This window comes from Plasmodium inui, assembly GCF_000524495.1.
Source record: "Plasmodium inui San Antonio 1 unplaced genomic scaffold supercont1.16, whole genome shotgun sequence".
In the NCBI taxonomy this organism is placed as follows: domain Eukaryota; phylum Apicomplexa; class Aconoidasida; order Haemosporida; family Plasmodiidae; genus Plasmodium; species Plasmodium inui.
This window is the reverse complement of record NW_008481850.1, coordinates 413,605-433,262: the sequence shown is the minus strand read 5'-3', so window position 1 is coordinate 433,262 and position 19,658 is coordinate 413,605. Positions and strand designations below refer to the sequence as shown.

The window sequence follows — 19,658 nt, the reverse complement described above, 5'->3', positions numbered from 1 at the left end:
GTGCGGGAGTACTACGCCCCATCCATGGCGATTTCTGTTTATGCTCACCATATTGAGGATTACAAAGATGTGTCCATGGCCTAATTTGAAAATTAAAAATTGTACGTTTGGTTAACATACAGAGCTACGCACGTCACGGGTATTTTGATTCTCCCCCTACTTGGCCCTTCATCTTACGCCCCTTTTCTGTGATGTCCTATCCGGGGGGGGTGATTAAAACGGGCATATAACCATACCTCTACGCATAAATATGGTGTTACTTTTAAAGCAATATTTTGTGGAAATACAGTGGGTCACTTCCTACGCGGAGATGTTCACAAAAATGCGCACCGCCAATGTTTCGTTCTTTTTTGATCGTCTGGTATTTTTTCCAGTTAACTTCGCCATGTGAACGTCAACAAAAAATGGGCCTTTCCGCTCGCCTTCTTTTGGCCATATATTTCCTCTTTTACCCATTTTATTGGTAAGAATAAAGATGATAATTTTTACAAACAAGTCGTATACCGCGAAGGGTATGCAACTCTCATAGGGGCACAATTCAATGGAAGATAATCTTTCGGCAAGATGGATCGAAAAGTTCGAAGCAAGGGAAAAAAAAAAAAATTAAAGTTCGCCTCGTCGCAGCTTTGAAACTTCGATGCGGAATAATCTCCTCCTGGGCTGATTCTTCTATATTAATTTCGTTTTGCCGCGTGTTCATTGTTGCCTGCTAAATTCCGGAGGTGTTTTCCTTCACGCGAATGCTGCGCCGGATATAAAAAGCATGTATGATGCGCTCGTGCTTCAGATTGACCACGTCGCCATGTCGTTAGGCACCTCATTTTTAAGTTTGGAAAATTCCCCGAACGAATAGCAATTTTTTTTCAAAAGGGAAAGGCGCACAAAAAAAGTTTATCTTTTTTCCTCAATTTATTTTTTCAAAAATTTTAAAGTGACTGTTTTTTTAAGAAGTGCTTTTCCGTTTTGGAAAAAAAAATATAACATTTTTGAGGACGCTGCGATGAGGAAATTTTCATTTTCCGTCTCCTTAGCGCCGGGGGAGAGGCAGAACTGGTGAGCCCCCGACCTGAAGCAAACTGAGTCAACCGAACCAACCGAGTAGGCGCGTCCCCGCCGATGCCATGCGAGCAGGCGGCTTCGCCCTTCTGCGGAACCTCCAAAACGCCCTCTCCAGCAGCAGCGCGGGGAAGATGAAGCCCAAGCGCGGGTACCACCAAGTGGTGGTCAACAAGCCCATGAGCATACTGAAAAATGTGAGTGACGTGATAGGGAAAAAGAAGAGCACCACCCAAGGAGGAAACGGCAGCAGACACATCAGCACGTCCAAGGCAAAACGCGGAAACAGAATGAACATGATACTGTACAAAAAGCACGGGCAGCACCTGCTGAAGAACCCCGGTATATTAGATAAAATTTTATTGGCCGCCAAAATAAAGAGTTCCGATGTGGTACTTGAAATAGGATGCGGTACGGGTAACTTAACAGTGAAATTATTACCAATAGCAAAAAAAGTGATCACCATAGATATCGATGCCAGAATGGTAAGTGAAGTGAAAAAAAGGTGCCTGTATGAAGGCTATAACAACTTAGAAGTTTACGAAGGGGATGCCATTAAAACAGTTTTCCCCCGATTTGATATATGCACAGCTAACATTCCGTATAAAATATCCAGTCCGCTCATTTTCAAATTAATTGCACACAGACCATTATTTAAATGTGCAGTGTTAATGTTTCAGAAAGAATTTGCAGACAGAATGCTAGCCAATGTAGGGGATAGCAACTACAGCAGATTGACAGTAAATGTTAAGCTATTCTGTAAGGTTGTTAAGATATGCAATGTCGATCGAAGTAGTTTTAATCCCCCCCCAAAAGTTGATAGTGTCATTTTGAAACTTATCCCAAAGGAAAATAATTTCTTTATTAACTTTGATGAGTGGGATAATTTACTAAGAATCTGTTTTAGCAGAAAACGAAAAACTCTTCATGCCATTTTTAAGAGGAACGCAGTTTTAAATATGCTCGAACATAATTACAAGAATTTCTGTACGTTTAACAAAATCGTGCCGGTTAATTTTCCTTTTAAGAAGTACTGCCTCGATACTCTCACGGAGCTGGACATGACTGAATGCAGGAGTGTCAGTTTGGATGAAAACGACTTTTTAAAACTGCTGCTCAAGTTTAACAAAAAGGGAATTCACTTTTTTAACATTTCCAATGTCAGTACCTCACAGGCGGCCAATATTCTGCTGAACGAGGAGGATGCCGCAGACAGCGGAGATAGCGGCAATAGCAGCGATAGCGACGGTTACCACGATGTGGACAACATCCACGAGCAGATGTAAAAATGAGAGGGAAGAAAAGTGAAGCCCATGCGGTGCAAAAACGTTTACATTACAGAAAAAATAAAATCGAGCGGATGATCGCCACAGCGTGGATGCCGCCCTGAGTTTATCACACAAATGAGTTACAAATCCGCTTTTAAAAAAAATAAAATTGTCATGTGCCCATCCGCGAGGTGAAGCTACCCCACGGGGCACTCCTCATTTTCATTCGTTTGGTTAAATTTTTTTTTTTTTCCCTTTTTTGTGTCAATTTTAACCAAATAAAACGCAAAAACGTACAAAAAAAAATGGAAAAAATGAAATGATAAAAAAGTGAAACCACGTGAGAATGTGGCTGCTATCTGGGCGGGGCGGGGGAATAGCAAAGTACGTCATCGCTCGCGAAATGAAACGCGCTGCAGAAATATGACGATGCTATCGTAATGAGAAAATGAAAAAAACCAGGGTGGGGAGCTTCTGCAAAAGTGTGCTGCACCGCCTTGGTATCCTTAACCGAGTTTCCACCCACGCAGTTAGGCAAGCACCTCCCCTACCATGTGTCCAACATCTTACTCTTACAACAGGAGAACTCGTCGTGTTCCTTTTTACAGTTCAAAGAACAGTAGTATCTGATGAAGGACACTGGTTTGTGTTCGTAGCACTTCAAACATTTGTATTTTCCTTCAAACCCGCAAACGATGCAAAATTTTCTTCGCGCCAGGGAACTCTGCCCTCCGTTGACCTTGGTCCAGCAGTAGGTCTTCGTTCTTGGGAAAAAATGAGAAGTGAAATGGGTAGCTAAGTATGGTGAATGAACCAAACAGGAGAAAAAAGAACAATGCGATCAAGTTGCAGGGCGGCCATCTTACATACGTAAAGACATTGTTCTGCCATTTGGGTGGTCACCTCGCGGGACTTATTCTAGCCGACTCCTTTTCTGTATATGCACGCGTCGGAGCAAGCGGAGCTGGACGGACTTGTCCTATCCGATGGACCACCCAGAGTCATTCATTCCTCGGGGGAATAACTAAACACACAAACATACGCACATGCGTATTGTCATAGAAATAGCTATATCCGATGGGCACTCCGCTCGTTTCCTACTTGGACGCATCCGCTTCATCCTGGGCCAGGATCAAGTTGATGTCCACTTTTTCCCTCTGTTTAAATTTACACGACACCTCGACATTTGGGTTCAAATTGACGTTCGTGTTGGTGATCTCAATGTCATCATCATCCTCGCTGTCCGAGCTCTTTTTCCTTTTCCTCTTTTTTGCGCCCTTAGCCTTTTTTCCAATGTTCGTATTTTTCACGTTCTTGCCGTTGTTCGGGGTGGCCGCGTCGTTTAGATTTTTGTCGAGGCGCCTCCTCCCCATTGGGGAAAAAAAAAAAAAAAAAACAAAACAAACAGATGCAAAAGGCAAAATTTAATTTCCCCTTCTGCCTACGCGTTTAAGAGGTACAGATAAAGTGAAGAAACGCATTTAACCGCTTCAACGCTCTGTTAGTTAAAAATTATCGGAAAAAAAAAAAAAGGAAGAAAATGATGCACTAAAACGGTTAAGGAGCGATGGTAAGAAGAAATAACACGATGACGATGGTACATGCTCACATTCTGTAGGCATTAAAGAGAAACGAAGTTTCGAGTGCGGCGAGGCTGAAGAGAAAAAATAATTAAAACACACGAATTGGCGAAAGTACCGCTAAGAGAGCATGCACGTGTGGAGTGCACATTCTCGCATATGCGTTGTATACAATGACCCGGTAAAATGATGCACATAAAAAGGAGAAGTGTCAAAGAACGGTTCTATTTATGGCCGCCCCAACCCCACCCGCGCGATAGTTTAATATCCTCTATAGTGGCACTCCAAACCACGCGTGGTTCCGTCATTCTCAATTCGCCTTATAGGTGAAGCCCCTAGTTAGCCAAGCTGAGGAGGGAACAAAATGATAATTCCCCCCAAAGTGTCTTATAACTCGCACATAAAAACAAATATGAACAGAATGCACAAAAGGTGAACACACATGAACATGCATAGAGTAGGTATGACCATGCATTCACGCATGTGTAACTCGCCGCACAGGCGTATGTCCTGTTTCTGCGCATTAGGTAACAACCCGTAGAAGGGCAAAATGTTTTTATCTAAAACTAGAAAAATAACTCTTTAATGGTGCACCTATAGCTAACCATTTCGTTTTTTATTTCCCCCCATTCATTTATTATTTAAGAAAAAAAAAAAGTTTAATGATAACCTATGCCCCTACATGGCAGCACTGGTACTCGTGGTGGCTCATGAATTTCTCCCTCCGTTCTGCTTACCACGATGCGGAAACTTTCCCTTCATTTGGGGAATGCCTCGTAAAATTTAAACGGACATACCTGTTGAGAGAGTTAGGATGTTCTTGTTTGTGTGTAAGTTGGTTCATTCGGGGAACGAGGGGGTACCCCGTTTTGAATTTTAAATCAAGCTAAAAGGCGCAAGTCTATGAGAGAGTGCGTGGGCGAGGAAAATTGCACGACATTAAGCGAGGGGCATCCATGTAGAAACACGTCGACCGCCATAAATAGTGAGAAAAAAAACCTCTACATCTTCGTTGAACCGTTGGAAAAAAGAGAAGAAAAAGAAAACGACGATACAGACACGCAAGTGCGAAATATACACATGTACGTACAAAAAGGTAAGGGCCAATGGCGGATTCCAAGATAACACAATTTTGTGGAAGTTACTTTTCCCGCCATTTTATTCACCATTTAGAGAACTACGTGAGTAAAAATTAAATTGGTAAATTTTGTATGGCATTAAAATGAGAATTGTTTTTTTTTTTTTTTTTTTCTATGTATGTCTTTCATTTGATATGTTCCTTGCCAGCTGTATGTCCCCGGCGATTACGCCGCCCCAGCGGAACGCTGTTGGTAAAAAAAAGATGAAAAATCCCTCTTCGTCCGATTAGCAAAAGGAAGGAGAAAAGTGAGACAAGTGGGAAAAGTATGAAAAGTAAGAAAAGCAAGAAAAGTAAGAAAAGTTCGTAAAGCGAGAAAAGAAATCGAAAAAGGACAATAAAACGGAAACCAAAGCGCAAAAACGGAGAAACACAAAAGACATCTGGACGAAGCATAGGACTCTCCGCCTACAAAATGGATTTCCAAAGAATAGCAACCTACTGCTTCCTCATTTCGTACCTGATCTTCTGCCACATTGTATGGAATGGGTGCTATAATATTTACTCCACCACGGAAGACGAAGTGTACAATTTGCTGTATTATCGGAAGAGGGAGAAAAGGCCAATCAAGTTAGAAATAAGAAGTAAACTCAAGGTAGACAATGTGAAAAAGGTTTATGTGAAGAAGGCGCCTTGCCCCGTCTTGCCCAGGCCAATTAGTACGCACTCCTAGCAGCTGGTCGAATTCGGCCTTGCGCTGAGTTGTGCGTATGTGAATATATGTGTATGTACGTATGTGTATGTACGTATGTGTATATATACGTATAGATGCATGTGGGAAGGCGAGCAGACGCCCTGCCGTTGGACGTCCAATGAAAACCCTTTTTTTGAAGCAACCCATACGCATACATACCCTACACCCTTCTACAGAGTCGTTATTCCATCTCAACTGGTTTAGGAAATCCTCCGACTTAGTACCCATAAGCATCCATCTATATTCTATGTTTGATGAGAAGAATAATTTTCTCGGATTTATTTTGCTTTCCTCCGCGATTTTTACCATACTGGAGTGGATGTACATAGTGTACGTTCGAGTGGGTGGTGCCCATCAGGGGAATCGTCTAGGGGGTTCTCCAATCCCTAGTAGCCAATCGAAACGGCAATAACGAGTCCATCGCTCATTCGTACCACGCATAGCTAACCAGCAGACCTTTGATCCCACCCCCACCATTCCCAACACAGATACCTCGCCGGCATGCTCCTATGGGACGGAATCATCAAACCGATTTTCAAACTTCTATACCTAGCAATCTCAGTCTACTTAATTTTACGATTCACAGTTATTTTCCTTCCATACACAAAATCTTATATGTCACAAGAGAACTACAAGCACATATCGAGTTGTGTCTTTAATTTTCATAACGTCATTATGAAGGTAAAAATGAGCAACTAAAGAGGGATGAGGTTCTCCCCAAGGGGGTGGAACTCCCACCCTTTATTTGGTTCCTCCACAGCTGCAATGCGCACTGACGAGTGGGTACATACATTTGCACACTAAAATGACGCCTCGAAGAACCCTCTCCATGCGGAAACGTTTCACCGCTCATCACTCCCTTCTTTTAGATATCCAAGGAAATGGGCACACTCATGAACAGAGTGATGCAGGAAAATGGCACCATAAACAAGGAGCTCTAAAATGAGCGAGAGGAAGGGCATACATGTCTCCTCGGTTCTGTGTTTAAAAAAGAAAAATTGTTTTCTTCAAATGGGAAAAAAAAAAAAATGTGGCCCTAAAATGTGGCCCTAAAATGTGGCAGCAAAATGGGGCATCAAAATATAACCGCACCATAACGCATACCTCAGGCTCTCTGCGCTCTTCTAAAACCGTTTGACACTTCAATTTGACGGTGGACACTTATCTCATTTACAATTTGGACAATTTTTAGAATTTTTTTTTTGTAATTTCCAACTTTTTGTTTCGCATTTGAAACTATTTTTAAAATTATTTTTGATTCCTTTTTAAATTGGCTTTTTAATTCTTCTCCACATTTTCAAGGACATAGCAGGTTGCTTCTTTTTGCGGCATTTCGGTATGCTTCCATGGTGCATTTAAATGTTTGCTCATTTGGGCAACCTAGGCGTTTAGGGGTTGGAGCGCCCCTTTCTCCACGCGCCTTAGATATGCTACTCTTGCAGGCGAAGTGGGGGTTGTCCATTTGGGTTCTTCAAGATTGGCCTGTAAGGGGATTCGCTCTTCGCTTGGTACTTTGCACTTCACTTCTCACTTCAATTTGAAGTTCACTCTTCACTTCAATTTGCACTTCGCTCTGCTCTTCACTTTGCACATCACTCTGCACTTCACTCTGTGTTTCACTTTGTACTTCACTCCGTGTGGTGCGAACTAACCAGCGTGCTCTTCGAACCCTCGGAACTCAAAAAAGGCGTAAAAAGGTGGGGCTAAACTCTGGGGTGACGGGGAAAGGAACCCCCTACACATGTCGCACACTTGTCCGCGTAGGACAACTTGGCCAAAATCGCAAGAGGGGAGGCAACGAAGCGGTTTGACAAAAAAAACAAAGGAAAGAAAAAGGAAAAAGCAAGTCCATGACATCCCTGTAAATTTCGCTTGGCACCCACATCGTAGCCGCTCCACTCGCTAGTCCGCCTCGGAACCCTGCGCAGCCTTGCCGCCCATTGCCTGCAATTGCCGGTAAAAGCCATATGAATTCTTGGCCAGAAAAAAAACCACCTTGTTGATGATGGAAAGCACCTCCATATTGCCATTAAAAACGAGGGTTGATAGAATGACGGCGACGGCCAAGAAAAGAGGCAAAATAATATTCAGGCGGAAAAAGAAGCGAGTAAAAAAGAGAAGTTCGTTCCATCCTAAGATTAACAAAATAACCCAGAAAAGAAGAGGCACATTCTTTAAACTCATTTTACCACCCGTCTCTTGGATATATTGAGCATCCCTGCACATTTCTTGGATCTTCCGCTTGGCCTTGTTCTTCCCCTTCTCGATAATTTCATCCTTTATAAAATTATTTGGTAAGTAATCATCAATGATCTCTACGTTAATATTTTTCTGAAGAATGTCAATAATTAGAAGAGCATAATTTTTTGATTCTCGGAAAATTTTCTTCAGTTCCGCCACGGAGATCTCACGCCACTGTCTTGGTTGCTCAGCATCATCGTAATTGAACACAGATTCAAATCGTTGAATTATGATGGAGGATAGATTATCCGAAATTTCGTCTAGCTTACTTTTAAGCACATCCATTATTTCGTCCAGGTAGTAACTGTTTAATTCTGAAATGGCCTTCTTGTTCTTTATCTGTTTCTCAATTTCTTCGCTTACAGTGCTGATGTACTTACCTTTGTTTTTAATTATGTCAATCTTTTTGTAGTTTAGGAGGTTCTCCTCTACGTAATGGTTGTTCTCATTTGCGGCTTGTTTGTCGCTCAGCGATTTGTGTGCCTCCATTTGGTTATCCACGTGGAATGTATTATCCTCGTCATGGCCCAACACTCCATCTGCAATAATGCCAGCGGTGCAACTACCTGGGCCCCTCCCTTTCAGGTTTATGAAGCATTTTGTCAGGTTGTTATTTATACTTTCCTGCAGTGCCTTAACAATTCTGAGTGTGTTATTCCAGTACTCCTCCGGGTTTTTCGTCGTGATGAGTAGGCTGTCGATATTTTTCAGCCTACTTTTGATGGTGGCCCTGGTGCGATCCAGAAGGACGGTGAATTGTGCATTTCGAATTCTGTTCAGGTCTTTGCACATGGCCGTAGAGAGGATGCTCAAGGAGGGTTTATAATTAAATTCGTGGATTTTATTTCTCTTCTTAATTTCAATGTTGCATTTTTCATAGTCCTCAAAGAAGTTACACAAAGTGGTGTACTCGAGCTTATCCGCATTTAAGAGAAAACTGGACCATAGACGAATGCATTTGTCTTGACTATTATTTTGGTCCATCTTATCGTTCTTATCCTGCTTGGGAGATGTACTGCCCTTGCCATCTCTCCGTACTTGCAGATTGGACTCTTTGGTGAAGAGAAACACATTCTTGTCGGATGTGCACACACTGTACATGGTGTTAAGCTCGTTTGCAAATTTGGCCGACAGTACCCTCTGTGTAAAATTTAAATTATTATCTACAATGGTTTGTAGTTGTATGAAGAGGCTCTCCAGTAACTCCTCTGACGTCTTTAGGCATATGCTTTCTATATACCTGGAGGCATCCAGAAAGTATTCATCGAGGCTTTTTTCCACTATATCTTTTTCAGCCCACGATTTAAACTCATCAATGGTGGCATCACTATGCTGCGAGGATGATGCAGCTAATTTCTCCTTTATCATTTTTGAAGTGTTAATAATGACGTTATTTTTAATTTCTTGACATCGAAAGGTAGCTAACATTTCCTTCTGCGATGGAATGTCCAGTTGGGATTGCTTCACGATGGTATTCCAAATGTTATTGCAATAATGTGCGAAACCATCGGAAGGAATGTTCCTTGAATACTGTAGAGGTCTCAAATGGTTAATCCATTTCATCCTTAAATTTTCGACATCTTTTAAAAATTCAGCCTTTTTAATAATTCCATGAGATAATCCTACCACTTCGACGATGAAGTAATTATTTATATCTACCTTTTCTGCCTCTGGGGGTTTTTTCATTTCACTCCATATCTTGTTTAAGTATTCCTCTACGATTTTATTCTTCACAATATCGATCGATGCGAACTCTTCGAACCAGTCTCTCACTGTGAATAGCAAAATCGTTTTGGGACAATTTTTATCCTGCTGAAACAACTCCAGATTTACTTCCATGACTGTTTTTAGCAATCCATAATTCGATGCGGTGAAATTCCCTAACGAGTGGTACCACAGATTTACAATTACGCAGTCTGCCAGTGCCAAAGAGAACAGCGCTGATCTGTGCTCAAAGGTCAGGCGGTTGTCTCCTCTTTCTTTAGAGTCGTTTCCCTCAACGTCTAAAATCAGCGTGGGGTTCACTTGAGTGGTACTACTGCCCTGCTCGGAAGCGGCAACCGAACTATCCTCAAATGTATCGAAACTTAACCATAACCCCTGGGTTGTCTGACTATGACCCATTTTTGTGTTCATCACATCGAATGACGTTTTAAATAAATTATTCAGGAGAGTACTTTTCCCACTACTTTGGCTCCCCAAGATTGCTATCACGTTATAGTTGAACCCAAGATTAGCTAGCTTATTCCTAATCATCCATTCCTTTAGATCCTCCATGATGTTTCCATCGTAGTCGATAATTTGCGTTTTTCGGTCCATCTCCATGTTTGTTTGTTTTGTCTTACACGGTTTTTCCTACTTTCCTTTTTTTTTGCACTATTTCCTGCCTTCCCCGTGAAGTGTATATTATCAATGTGGTCAGCCCTTCGAGGGGCCCTTAATGGGGGAGGGGGTGCTGCTGCTCTCTCTGCAAACTAGATGTACCCCTCCTTTAAGAGAATAGGACTACTTCGATTTTTGAGTCCTCCCTCCGAATTGTTACTCTTCATGTGAATTGCTCACCGTTTTTGTTTCCCCCGTCAAAATAGTCTCTGTAGTATTCTTCAAAATTCCTTTGCAGTTCTTCTGCCCCAGAGTTGAGAATTTGCTCAACTGGCGATTAGGTATATTGCGTTTCCTCACTTAAGCGTTGCCATAAAAAGGAAAACTTTGCAGCCAATGTGAAGGGGGAAACGTGAACAATCATTGCATAATCAGGAGAGGGGCGGGGGGAGCTACCGAACAATGCTGCCTTCGTGGAGCTTCTTACTTGGGCGCGGCTTGGCTAACTTACTGCGCGTAAGTCAGCGCCACTTTGAATGAACGATGTTACGTCCGAAATGACTTTTCATACGTTATATGAACTTGTATGACGCGTTCTTCTCAACTACTGCGTAGGCGCGAAATGTACCTAGGTTAAGCCGATAGGTTCCCCACGTGGGCTATTCTAACTGTGAGCACTTTTTTTCTTTTAGGAAACTCCCCTCAGGTTTTCTTCCTTATCAAGGGAGTAACCTTTCACCACTTGCGCATTGTTCTTTTTTTTTTGTTCTTCTTTTTCTTTCTCTATATTTCTGGCAAGAAATGGAGTTTTATGCCTATCTGTGATAGAACTAGCAAGAGTAGCGGCCCCTGGGGAGTATTTTTTTTTTTTTTAAAAAATACGCGTATTAACCTTCTTTTTTTGTTTGGTGCCTTTTCTCCCACACGTCTCCCACCGCCGCGATGCCGTTCACGTAAAAGTGGTAGTTCAACAAAAAAGGGGGAATACACATTTAAGAAAAAAAAAAAAAAAAATTAAGTAATAAGTATCCAAACTGCTTAAGGCATCCAAAAGGCACTAGGAACGTAAACGTGCTCTGGAGAAAAATTCAAAAGGCGCGTTTCCATCGGATTTAACTTTTCAGCTAACTGTTAGCGCAAAACGGATAAGGCGCAACCCGCAAACGGGAAACTTCCAGAATTAAGTTTTTTTTTTCTTTTTTTTTCTTTTTTTTTTTATAGGGGCGAGATGCCCTTACCCCCCATCCAGGGCTAACTAGACGAGTGTTTCTTCAATCAGCAAAATACACTTGCGCATGCTTCTGCTCCAAACAAGGTAGGAACAGCCCTTTTTTTTTGTAAATAAAAAGGGGGGGAAACTAGTTGACACTTTTGATTATCACCACGACATGATGATCTTTGCGAATTTCTTACTTTTCAATGTCACCCCTTTGTGCGCGCACATGGCAATAGCGATAATATATGTAACGTTGTGTATATAATTTTTCCTTCGATTTGTGGGGCGATCTGTTTTTTTCACACAATGCTTGTGCACCCGTGCGTTATTAACGCAATCGATCGTTTCACGAGTATTCCCTCGACAAAATTGTCTTCGTAACAATTCGTACATTTTGACTAAGGCTGCTTTTCCCAATGGGGAAAATACAACGTAGTAACTGTAAGGGTGTTGACCCCAAGTGGGAAATGCACCTATTTGTACTTCTGACTTATCACCATTTTTATGAGCCAATTTTGGGGCATATCTGCCGAAGCAATCCACGGGTTTCACCATGCTGCACCATGTTCTGTGCGCATATACCGGGGAGGGGGAGCGAGGATCCAACAATGATGTGAATTGGACAAATAACCAAATGGCTTAAATAGAAAAGTGCAAAAAAAAAAAAAAAGAGGTTTCCTTTTATCAACTGGGTCAATTTTTTTCTCATTTTGCCCCCCACGTTTGAGTCGTTATACTGATGGCTGCTCCTCTTGGGAAGGCCTTCACCAACTTGGAACTAAATAAACCATGCGAAAAGAAACCCCGCCAACTTGGAGCTAAATCGTTTTGACATAATCCTCCTCTTTCATGTTTTTTCCCACTTGTAAGTCACCTCCACCATGTGGTGCATACGAATGTAATGCCGATTGATGCCTCCGATTTCATCCTCATAGGGGTAATTATATCTATGCACATAATGGGCCTAAACGCTGCCAAAATTGCGCCTGACTATTCGGCTAGGGAAATGTTGCCAACCTGTTTTGCGCCTTTGAGCGTTTTCGCCTTGTTTACGCTTTCCTTACGCCTACATGTGCAGTGCAAGGTAAAAATGGACCCCCCTGCTATTCTAAAATGATCCGATTCTGCCGCACATCGTGTGCGCACTTGAAAGGGCTGCCCATCGATATGGACTTGTTCTCACTTGAAACGATTAAAAAAAACGGTTAAGAAGTCGACAAAAGGGTATAACATACACACTTGTCGATCGTCTTGAAGAAGGCGGAATTGAAAATGATCAGAAGGTAGGGTCTACCTAATGGAGACAGCAGCCGTGTGCCGCTCCAACGGGCGCAATCATCGCGTTGTTCGGTGGGGATTCGTTGGTGCGCCATCAAAAGAGGTGCAAAAGGATAAAGAAAATGTACCTCCAAACGAGCTACACCATACACACGTATGCGCGTGGATTACTCCCCCCGTCTAATACCTCATTGAGTAGCAACTTTTCATCTGCTCATTTGTCTCGGAGAAATATTTAGAAGATGCCGAATTAATCAGAGTAGTCGTGACGGACAGGGACTTCCTACTCTTGAGGGTATTCCTGTTGATTTCTTCCCACGCTTTGTTAACATTTAAAAAAGGAGACAGGTCCGCATTTATAAAATTAAATTTATAATTTTGAAATTGTATATTTTTGCAATAATGGATAAAATAATTTTTACTGTTAGCATTAGCCCCTGGGTGGATGGTAAATTCTGGTTTTTGATTTAATCTTTTTAATTTCTCATTTTTTACATTTTCCACCTTCTTTTGGACAAGGATTATTAAGTTTTTTAAAGTCATTGGTAGGAGGGGCTGATTTTTCCTTTCCGAAATGTTATTTTTCAATTGTGATTCTTTAAATTCCATAATGGCCTCAACTAGGCAGTATGTGAATACTCCGTGGCTGACGAGTACGTAATCATTTTCTCCCTCCACCTCGCTTCCTTCTGCGCTGCACGGGGCATCCTCGGAACAGTCGCTGTGGTTGCTGTTATTGCGGTGGTCCCCCTGTTCTCCATCGTCGCCGTGGTCGCCCGTTTCGCCGCACGCAGGTTCCTTCGTTGCAGTCCCACTACCGCATTCTCCACTGTGCGAGTTTTTCTGCCGCCTCTCAAGGGAAGTCGCGCCCTGTGCATGTTCGTTACCGCTGCTACCTCCCGCGATACTACTGTTAAAAAACATCTTCACCACATTTAGCGAGAAGCTGAAATTTTTCTCGTAGGCACTCTTCTTGGGTGAATTTTCGTCTGGCTTGCTGAGGGTTTCTCCACCCGTCTCTCCCTTTCCACCTCCTTTCTTTTTGCAGCCTTTCTTCTTCTCCTCCGTGTGGACAAACGTATCCATCCCCTTAATCTGTGTAACGCGAGCGAACTCCATAAGGGGGAACAACCCCTCTATGGAAATCTGCTCCCACGTAGATGCACAGAAGCAGTAAGCCTTGGGCGCAATGGGTAACGACGAAATGGACTGAAGCAGAGGGTCAATCATAGCAGCCGTGGATTCTACTTCTACCAATTGATGGTACCTCGATTTGCAAAAATATTTTTTCATACTAGCATTATTCAGTATGGTTACATCGTAAATAGCTTTATGTACCTTATTGGTCGGGTTCGTAATCGGCCATATGCCCTTCTGCTTACAACCTTTTATATAAGACAGAGAATTCTCGGTCCCAGCTGGGTCTAAAATAGTTTGGCAACCTGAGCAATCCAGCACGATAGTCATTTGGGCACTGGCATTTATACTTAACAATAGATCTTTCAACTGAATAGCTGTCAATACGTTCTGTTCTACCATGCGGTTAAAGGGATCGGAACAAAGAAAAGCTTCGTCGTAACCTTCCCCCTCCCATCCACTCATATTATCCACTTGCACACTCTTCCCCGCAAAATAAAAAACGTATGAACCGAGTGGAAGGGAATCTCTGACTAGCCAATTTACAGCTTTTAAAATGTTTATCCTTGTTGGCCACAAATGGAAGCTGATACCTTCGGATGAAAAATCGACATTTTTAATAGTGAAATTTTTACACGAATTGCACTTATCTATTTCTGCACCGTGTTTTTCATGACTACCTATGCTGCTCGTATTGAACACATGAAATAAATTTTTTTTCTTTTTCCTTTCTTCCTCTTTTGTTGTGTTTTGGCTACCTCCCTGCCTTATGTACTTCTTTCTATTTATGTCAAAATCTTCATATATGTACGCATTTGAAGGTAAACTATCCGTTAACAACAGAACATTTTCGGGTTTAAAATCGAAGTACTTAACTAACACTCTACTGAAAATGTATGCGTCGTTAACTGCCCCGTAGAGCCTCTCCCCTTCTTCCTCCCTCATGTAGTTGCAGCCAATCACGACTGCCTTTTTTACGGTGTGATTTGAGTCTGCTTCGAACACAGCGTCCAAGAGCTGTTCCCTCGTTTTGGCGTGGTCGCAAAATTTGGCGCCGTCCAACACTTTCCCCTTTGCCCTCGAACTGGTAACCGCATTGGTGCCCCCCTTCTGCGACACAACTGTGAGGGATTTCTCCTTTTTCAAGCTCTGATTCCTGTAGGATACTGTGCGGTGAAAATGCGTCAAACTTTTTGGGTGCTTGTTCCTTAAGTAGTTGTATATATCACTGTTGCTAATTGATTTACAAACGGGCAATCCATTTCTGTTGGGGATCTCCTTTGTCGCATTCAAATCGGTCAATGTTGTTCCCGCCTCGTACGGGGGAGTTGCTCCATCATGCAGATATTCCCTTGTCCTGTTTTGCGTCTTCCCAGAGGGGTGATTTTGCATGATGCTTCTATCAGTGCCGTTACTTAGCAATGGGAGGGTAGTATCATCGACTCGTTTGCTACTTAGAAGGGTACGCGCGTTGGTTAAATATTTTTCTGGGGCCGCCTTAACTATGCTGCTTGGAGCTAGTCCATATGGAAGGGGCCCCTTTTCCGCTTTCCTGTCAAAATCACCAGCAGCTACTGCACCATCTTTTGCTATACGGGAGAGGGACAAACTGGCTTTACTGCCCAATACGCTCTTAGACACACCTCTGCATACTGGAGGCGGGAAAAACACATTGCTGCTGTGGCGCACTTCACCATTTGGCATCACCCTGGTGCTACTCGCACTGATGAATTTGTTTCGAAGTGGGATTTTATAGAATGAGTCGCTTGTTAGCTGTCCCGGTCCTGGTGCCTGCTTACCGGTATTCACATTTTCGTCATGACTGTTTTGTCCCTGCTTCTTTTTCATTGCAAAATTGTTAAGAGTACCATTAGGATGAATTACCATGTTTATCCTTTTGGTTTTATCCTCAGAATCGTGTTTGTCTTTAGGAGTGAAGAGGTTACTATTACAAAGTTCGTTTTTTTTACACACGTCTCCCTTCACATCGCCACTTGTGTAGGTGCGAATGTGAACCATGGCCCCGTTGGGGCTGATGTTAATACCCTCCACGTAGGGATCATCCACGAGGGTGGGTTCGTTAGGAATCCCTTCCATGTAGACGTGACCGCTCAATTCACGGCTTTTCCCCCCTATACCCTCTAAGACCCGCTTCGGAAAATAGCCTCTCATTGGGGGCACACTCCCACCCACTGGCATTTCGCTTAAATTTTTTTCATTTTTTACACTCGGGGGTTGGTCACATTTTAGGAATCTTTCTATCCCCATTTTTTCCATTGTGCTGGCACTAGCCTGCGAGATGCATGTTGACACGCCTGAGTCGACATTAGGATCCCTCTCCTTTAACACATAGCCGTTCATGTGTTTTATTTCGCTCATACTGTGATCTATGTATATTTTTTTAAAGGCCTGGAAATGATTTGGGGTCGTATTTATGGGCCCACTTAACACACTGTATGTCTGTTGACTAACCTCATCAGCGCGGCCAATTTGGGGGGGTTCATTTGGTGTTGCCTTAGTCATCTTCGTAGTGCAAATGGGATGGTTTTCTTTTAACGTCATTTTGGAAGGATCGAAGAGGTGCGGGATCCCATTTACATATTCGGGTTGGTTCGGTTGACTGGGATGGACATGGGGGAAGGCGGGACTCGTCAAATTGGGCCTACTCAAATTGGGAAATCCAGCACTGTTGCCACTCAAACAGGACGATTCACTTGGCCGACATGCCGAATTGGCAAGTAAATCTCTATGCGTTGCCAACGTGGAGGGTCCAACCCCATGACTGACCAATTCGGCGGTGATGTTGCTCCTAATTTGGTCACCCCGGGAAATGTGGTGGACTTCGGTTCCACGCCCTCCCTGCCGGCTACTAAGATTTGTCCATATATAACCACTTTGCCATTTCGATCCGGTGAGATGATCCCTACTGCATTTATCCCTACGGCATTTGTCCCTACTGAATTTATCCACACTGAATTTATCGACATACCCAGCACTCTTCTTAAAATACTCGTTTGTGTTCGTCACACTGCGAAGGTGGATATTTCCGCTCCTTCTCGGCAACTTATGATTGGAAATGTCATGCGTGAGGTTGTTATAAGTGAAGGGGGGATGATCACTCTCGAGGGAGGTCAAAATTTTGGTACTTCTATTGGCATGAATAATATCTCCGTTATTACGTGAGCTCTTTTTCTGTATATATGGGAGGTTCATCCATTTGGGCTGTTCCATACAATTGACACTGTTCACACCGCTTGTGTGATAAACCGTGGATGACTCTTCCAATTTGTAGTTGCCTTTAGAAGGGCCTCCACCATATGTGTTGAGTTTTCCTTCGTTTCTTATTTTCCCCCTAAACATGATATCTGTCAAAGACCTATTTTCGCAGAGCCTAGTTTCGTTATAATTCGAATGGCTGGCACAATTAGCCCGATGGTAATTTGTGCTACCTAGGGCATGCAAATAGATATGGTCCTTTTTGAGGCCTTTTTTTTCTTGTTCAGAATTTTGCACTTTCTTAATTGATGCATCTAATGGGGTTCTCTCATTAGGGAATAACACATTGGTAGGAATTTCCCTTCCAGGGGATTTTTTTTTCATGTCCAAATCGGCCGTGTTGGAACTATACGCGCTGAACTTTGCATCCTCCTTTTGGCTAATCGAAGGGGGAAGATGCTCATGTGGGGTAATCTCCTTTTGTGTGTATTGGTTATTTTTTTTTTCTGTGAGGGAACGCCTACCTTTGGCCTTAAGAAAAAAATCTGTGTCAATAATTTTGTGGCTATTTATGTCCCACATTGGAATATATCCACTTTTGTCCTCCTTCCGAATGACACAGTGATTGTCCTCCCTTCTTATGTTATTCTCCTTCGAATTTTCTATGAAACTGTGATTCTGCGGATGGGACTGAGGATGGTCCTGCGGATTATGTGCAAAATGACTGATCAGCTTGTTTGGGGAAGCCCCCTCCACATGGCTACCTTTTCGTTCATGCTTCCCCCCCGGCTCCCTTCTACCATTTGCATCGCTACTGCTTGACAAGGCATGCTGGGCAAAATGCTCCTCTACGCCATAAGATGATAAGCTAGCCATTTGGGGAGGTCTAAAAATTCCTTCTAAATATTTTGAATCGCTGTTTTTCGGAGTAGGCTTCTCTATCCCTTTGGTGAACTCCGAAAATTTGCAAGGCATACTATTATCTCTGTTACTCCTTTTGCAATTTATTTTGCCACGTTCATTCGTTTTACTTGCCCAAGCGGAAATGTGCGCGTTTTGAAAAATTATCCCTTTTGCGCTCCTTGTATTTGTCGTTAACACATTGGGCGAGTATTTTTGATTGCACTGGGTTTTGTTAAGTACCTCCGTATGGGAAGTCTCCCTGGGATTTTCATTCCCCATTTGCGCTGGCTCCTTACTGCTGTTCTTTGCATCCTCTTGTACTTCACCCTTTGTTCTTTTTTTCAACGTGTCTTTCTTTTTCTGGCTTAATTTGGTGATAACCCCCGCGGTTTCCGAAATTTCCATTCGTTTCACGTTGCTGCTACGAGCCATAGTTTTTGTCATTGTTTGAGCTCTATACACGTTACACCCCTTGGGGCTGTCCCTGTTCATCCTTCCACACCGTTCTTCACTCCTGGGCAGTGTGGTAGGTGTTCCCGCACTAGCATGTGGCTTCGTGTGGACCCTTCTCAAAAGAGTCGGCATCTTTTTCTTGTCACTAACTGCCTTGTGCAGAACCCGTTTTTCACACAGCTTCAGCTTATCTTCATCGTTCCATTTGTCAATTTTGAAATCTTTTGCTTTATTTTCTCGACTTGAAAATCTGCTCAGCGAGGTGACTTTCTTGTTATAGCTAGCGATGCTCTCGCTTTCCTTCGCCCTCCTGACGCTTAGACTGTCATATTGCCTCATTGTTTGGCGTTCCAGTAAATTTGCTAACTTTCACGTTGAAAAAGTCTTAAAGTTTTAGAGTACGCACGTGAAGCAAGCTATATAGGCGCGTTTCCGCGGCGTAGATGAAACTAAACAGAAATAAGGATATGTGTACACATTCATACGTATCAATTCGCTAACACACGTGCACAGAAGTGGACTTGCACGCCACGCACAAGCAACATATGGGGCGAAAAAAACATATCATTGCCAAATGTTGCCACAACTACATTTAAAAATGTGTCTCTATTTCTGCATTTCCGCTTTGCATATTTTCTGTAAAACGCGGGGTGGAAAGAACGAATGGTCACAAAAAAAAAAAAATTAAAACAGTGAAGTGTTAAAATGTTGCAATGTTAAAATGTTGCAATGTTAAAACGTTGCAATGTGGAAATGGTGAAATATTGAAATGGTAAAAGGCTAAACGAGCCAGCGTGCTCATGGAAACTCGCTAGCGACGCCGCCCACATTTGAATTTGTAAGAATGTCACTTGGTAATCCATTTATCCTTTTATTTTTTTTCCCTTTATTCTACAATTTGGAACTTGAATGCATACAAGTGCGCACAGAAATAATGCTGAGCCTATATTCTTTTTTCCCCTAATTTGTTATTTCTTTGCTCATCGGACATTTTACACGAGTTTTTACTCACAAGTGAAAAAAAAAAAAAAAAAAAAAAAAAGGAAGATGGAAGGAGGGACATGGAAGAACAAAGAACAAAGAAGGAAGCATAAAACATGAAACTTGAAGCATGCAAAACCGGCATCGACAAGATGAGCCCTTCACCAAAGGATCG

General features: G+C 42.6%; 5 protein-coding genes across 5 annotated transcripts; 2 read left to right on the top strand and 3 right to left on the bottom strand.

The window, feature by feature from the left end:
- Positions 1 to 1,121: 1,121 nt before the first annotated feature.
- On the top strand, positions 1,122 to 2,342 carry C922_03696 (16S rRNA (-N6/-N6)-dimethyltransferase; the record flags this gene model as incomplete). The annotated part of the gene is made up of 1 exon (XM_008819285.1): positions 1,122 to 2,342. The coding sequence occupies one exon, from the start codon at positions 1,122 to 1,124 to the stop codon at positions 2,340 to 2,342; it is 1,221 nt and encodes a 406-aa protein (XP_008817507.1).
- A 529-nt stretch (positions 2,343 to 2,871) lies between these two features.
- C922_03695 (hypothetical protein) lies at positions 2,872 to 3,697 on the bottom strand (the record flags this gene model as incomplete). The annotated part of the gene is made up of 2 exons (XM_008819284.1): positions 2,872 to 3,088; positions 3,426 to 3,697. The coding sequence occupies 2 exons, from the start codon at positions 3,695 to 3,697 to the stop codon at positions 2,872 to 2,874; spliced, it is 489 nt and encodes a 162-aa protein (XP_008817506.1).
- A 1,760-nt stretch (positions 3,698 to 5,457) lies between these two features.
- Positions 5,458 to 6,677, top strand: C922_03694 (hypothetical protein; the record flags this gene model as incomplete). The annotated part of the gene is made up of 4 exons (XM_008819283.1): positions 5,458 to 5,701; positions 5,913 to 6,066; positions 6,225 to 6,417; positions 6,606 to 6,677. The coding sequence occupies 4 exons, from the start codon at positions 5,458 to 5,460 to the stop codon at positions 6,675 to 6,677; spliced, it is 663 nt and encodes a 220-aa protein (XP_008817505.1).
- Positions 6,678 to 7,638: 961 nt separating this feature from the next.
- On the bottom strand, positions 7,639 to 10,302 carry C922_03693 (protein SEY1; the record flags this gene model as incomplete). The annotated part of the gene is made up of 1 exon (XM_008819282.1): positions 7,639 to 10,302. One exon carries the CDS (start codon positions 10,300 to 10,302, stop codon positions 7,639 to 7,641), a length of 2,664 nt encoding a protein of 887 aa, XP_008817504.1.
- A 2,671-nt stretch (positions 10,303 to 12,973) lies between these two features.
- C922_03692 (hypothetical protein) lies at positions 12,974 to 18,841 on the bottom strand (the record flags this gene model as incomplete). Its single annotated transcript, XM_008819281.1, has 1 exon — positions 12,974 to 18,841. One exon carries the CDS (start codon positions 18,839 to 18,841, stop codon positions 12,974 to 12,976), a length of 5,868 nt encoding a protein of 1,955 aa, XP_008817503.1.
- Between the last annotated feature and the right edge of the window lie 817 nt (positions 18,842 to 19,658).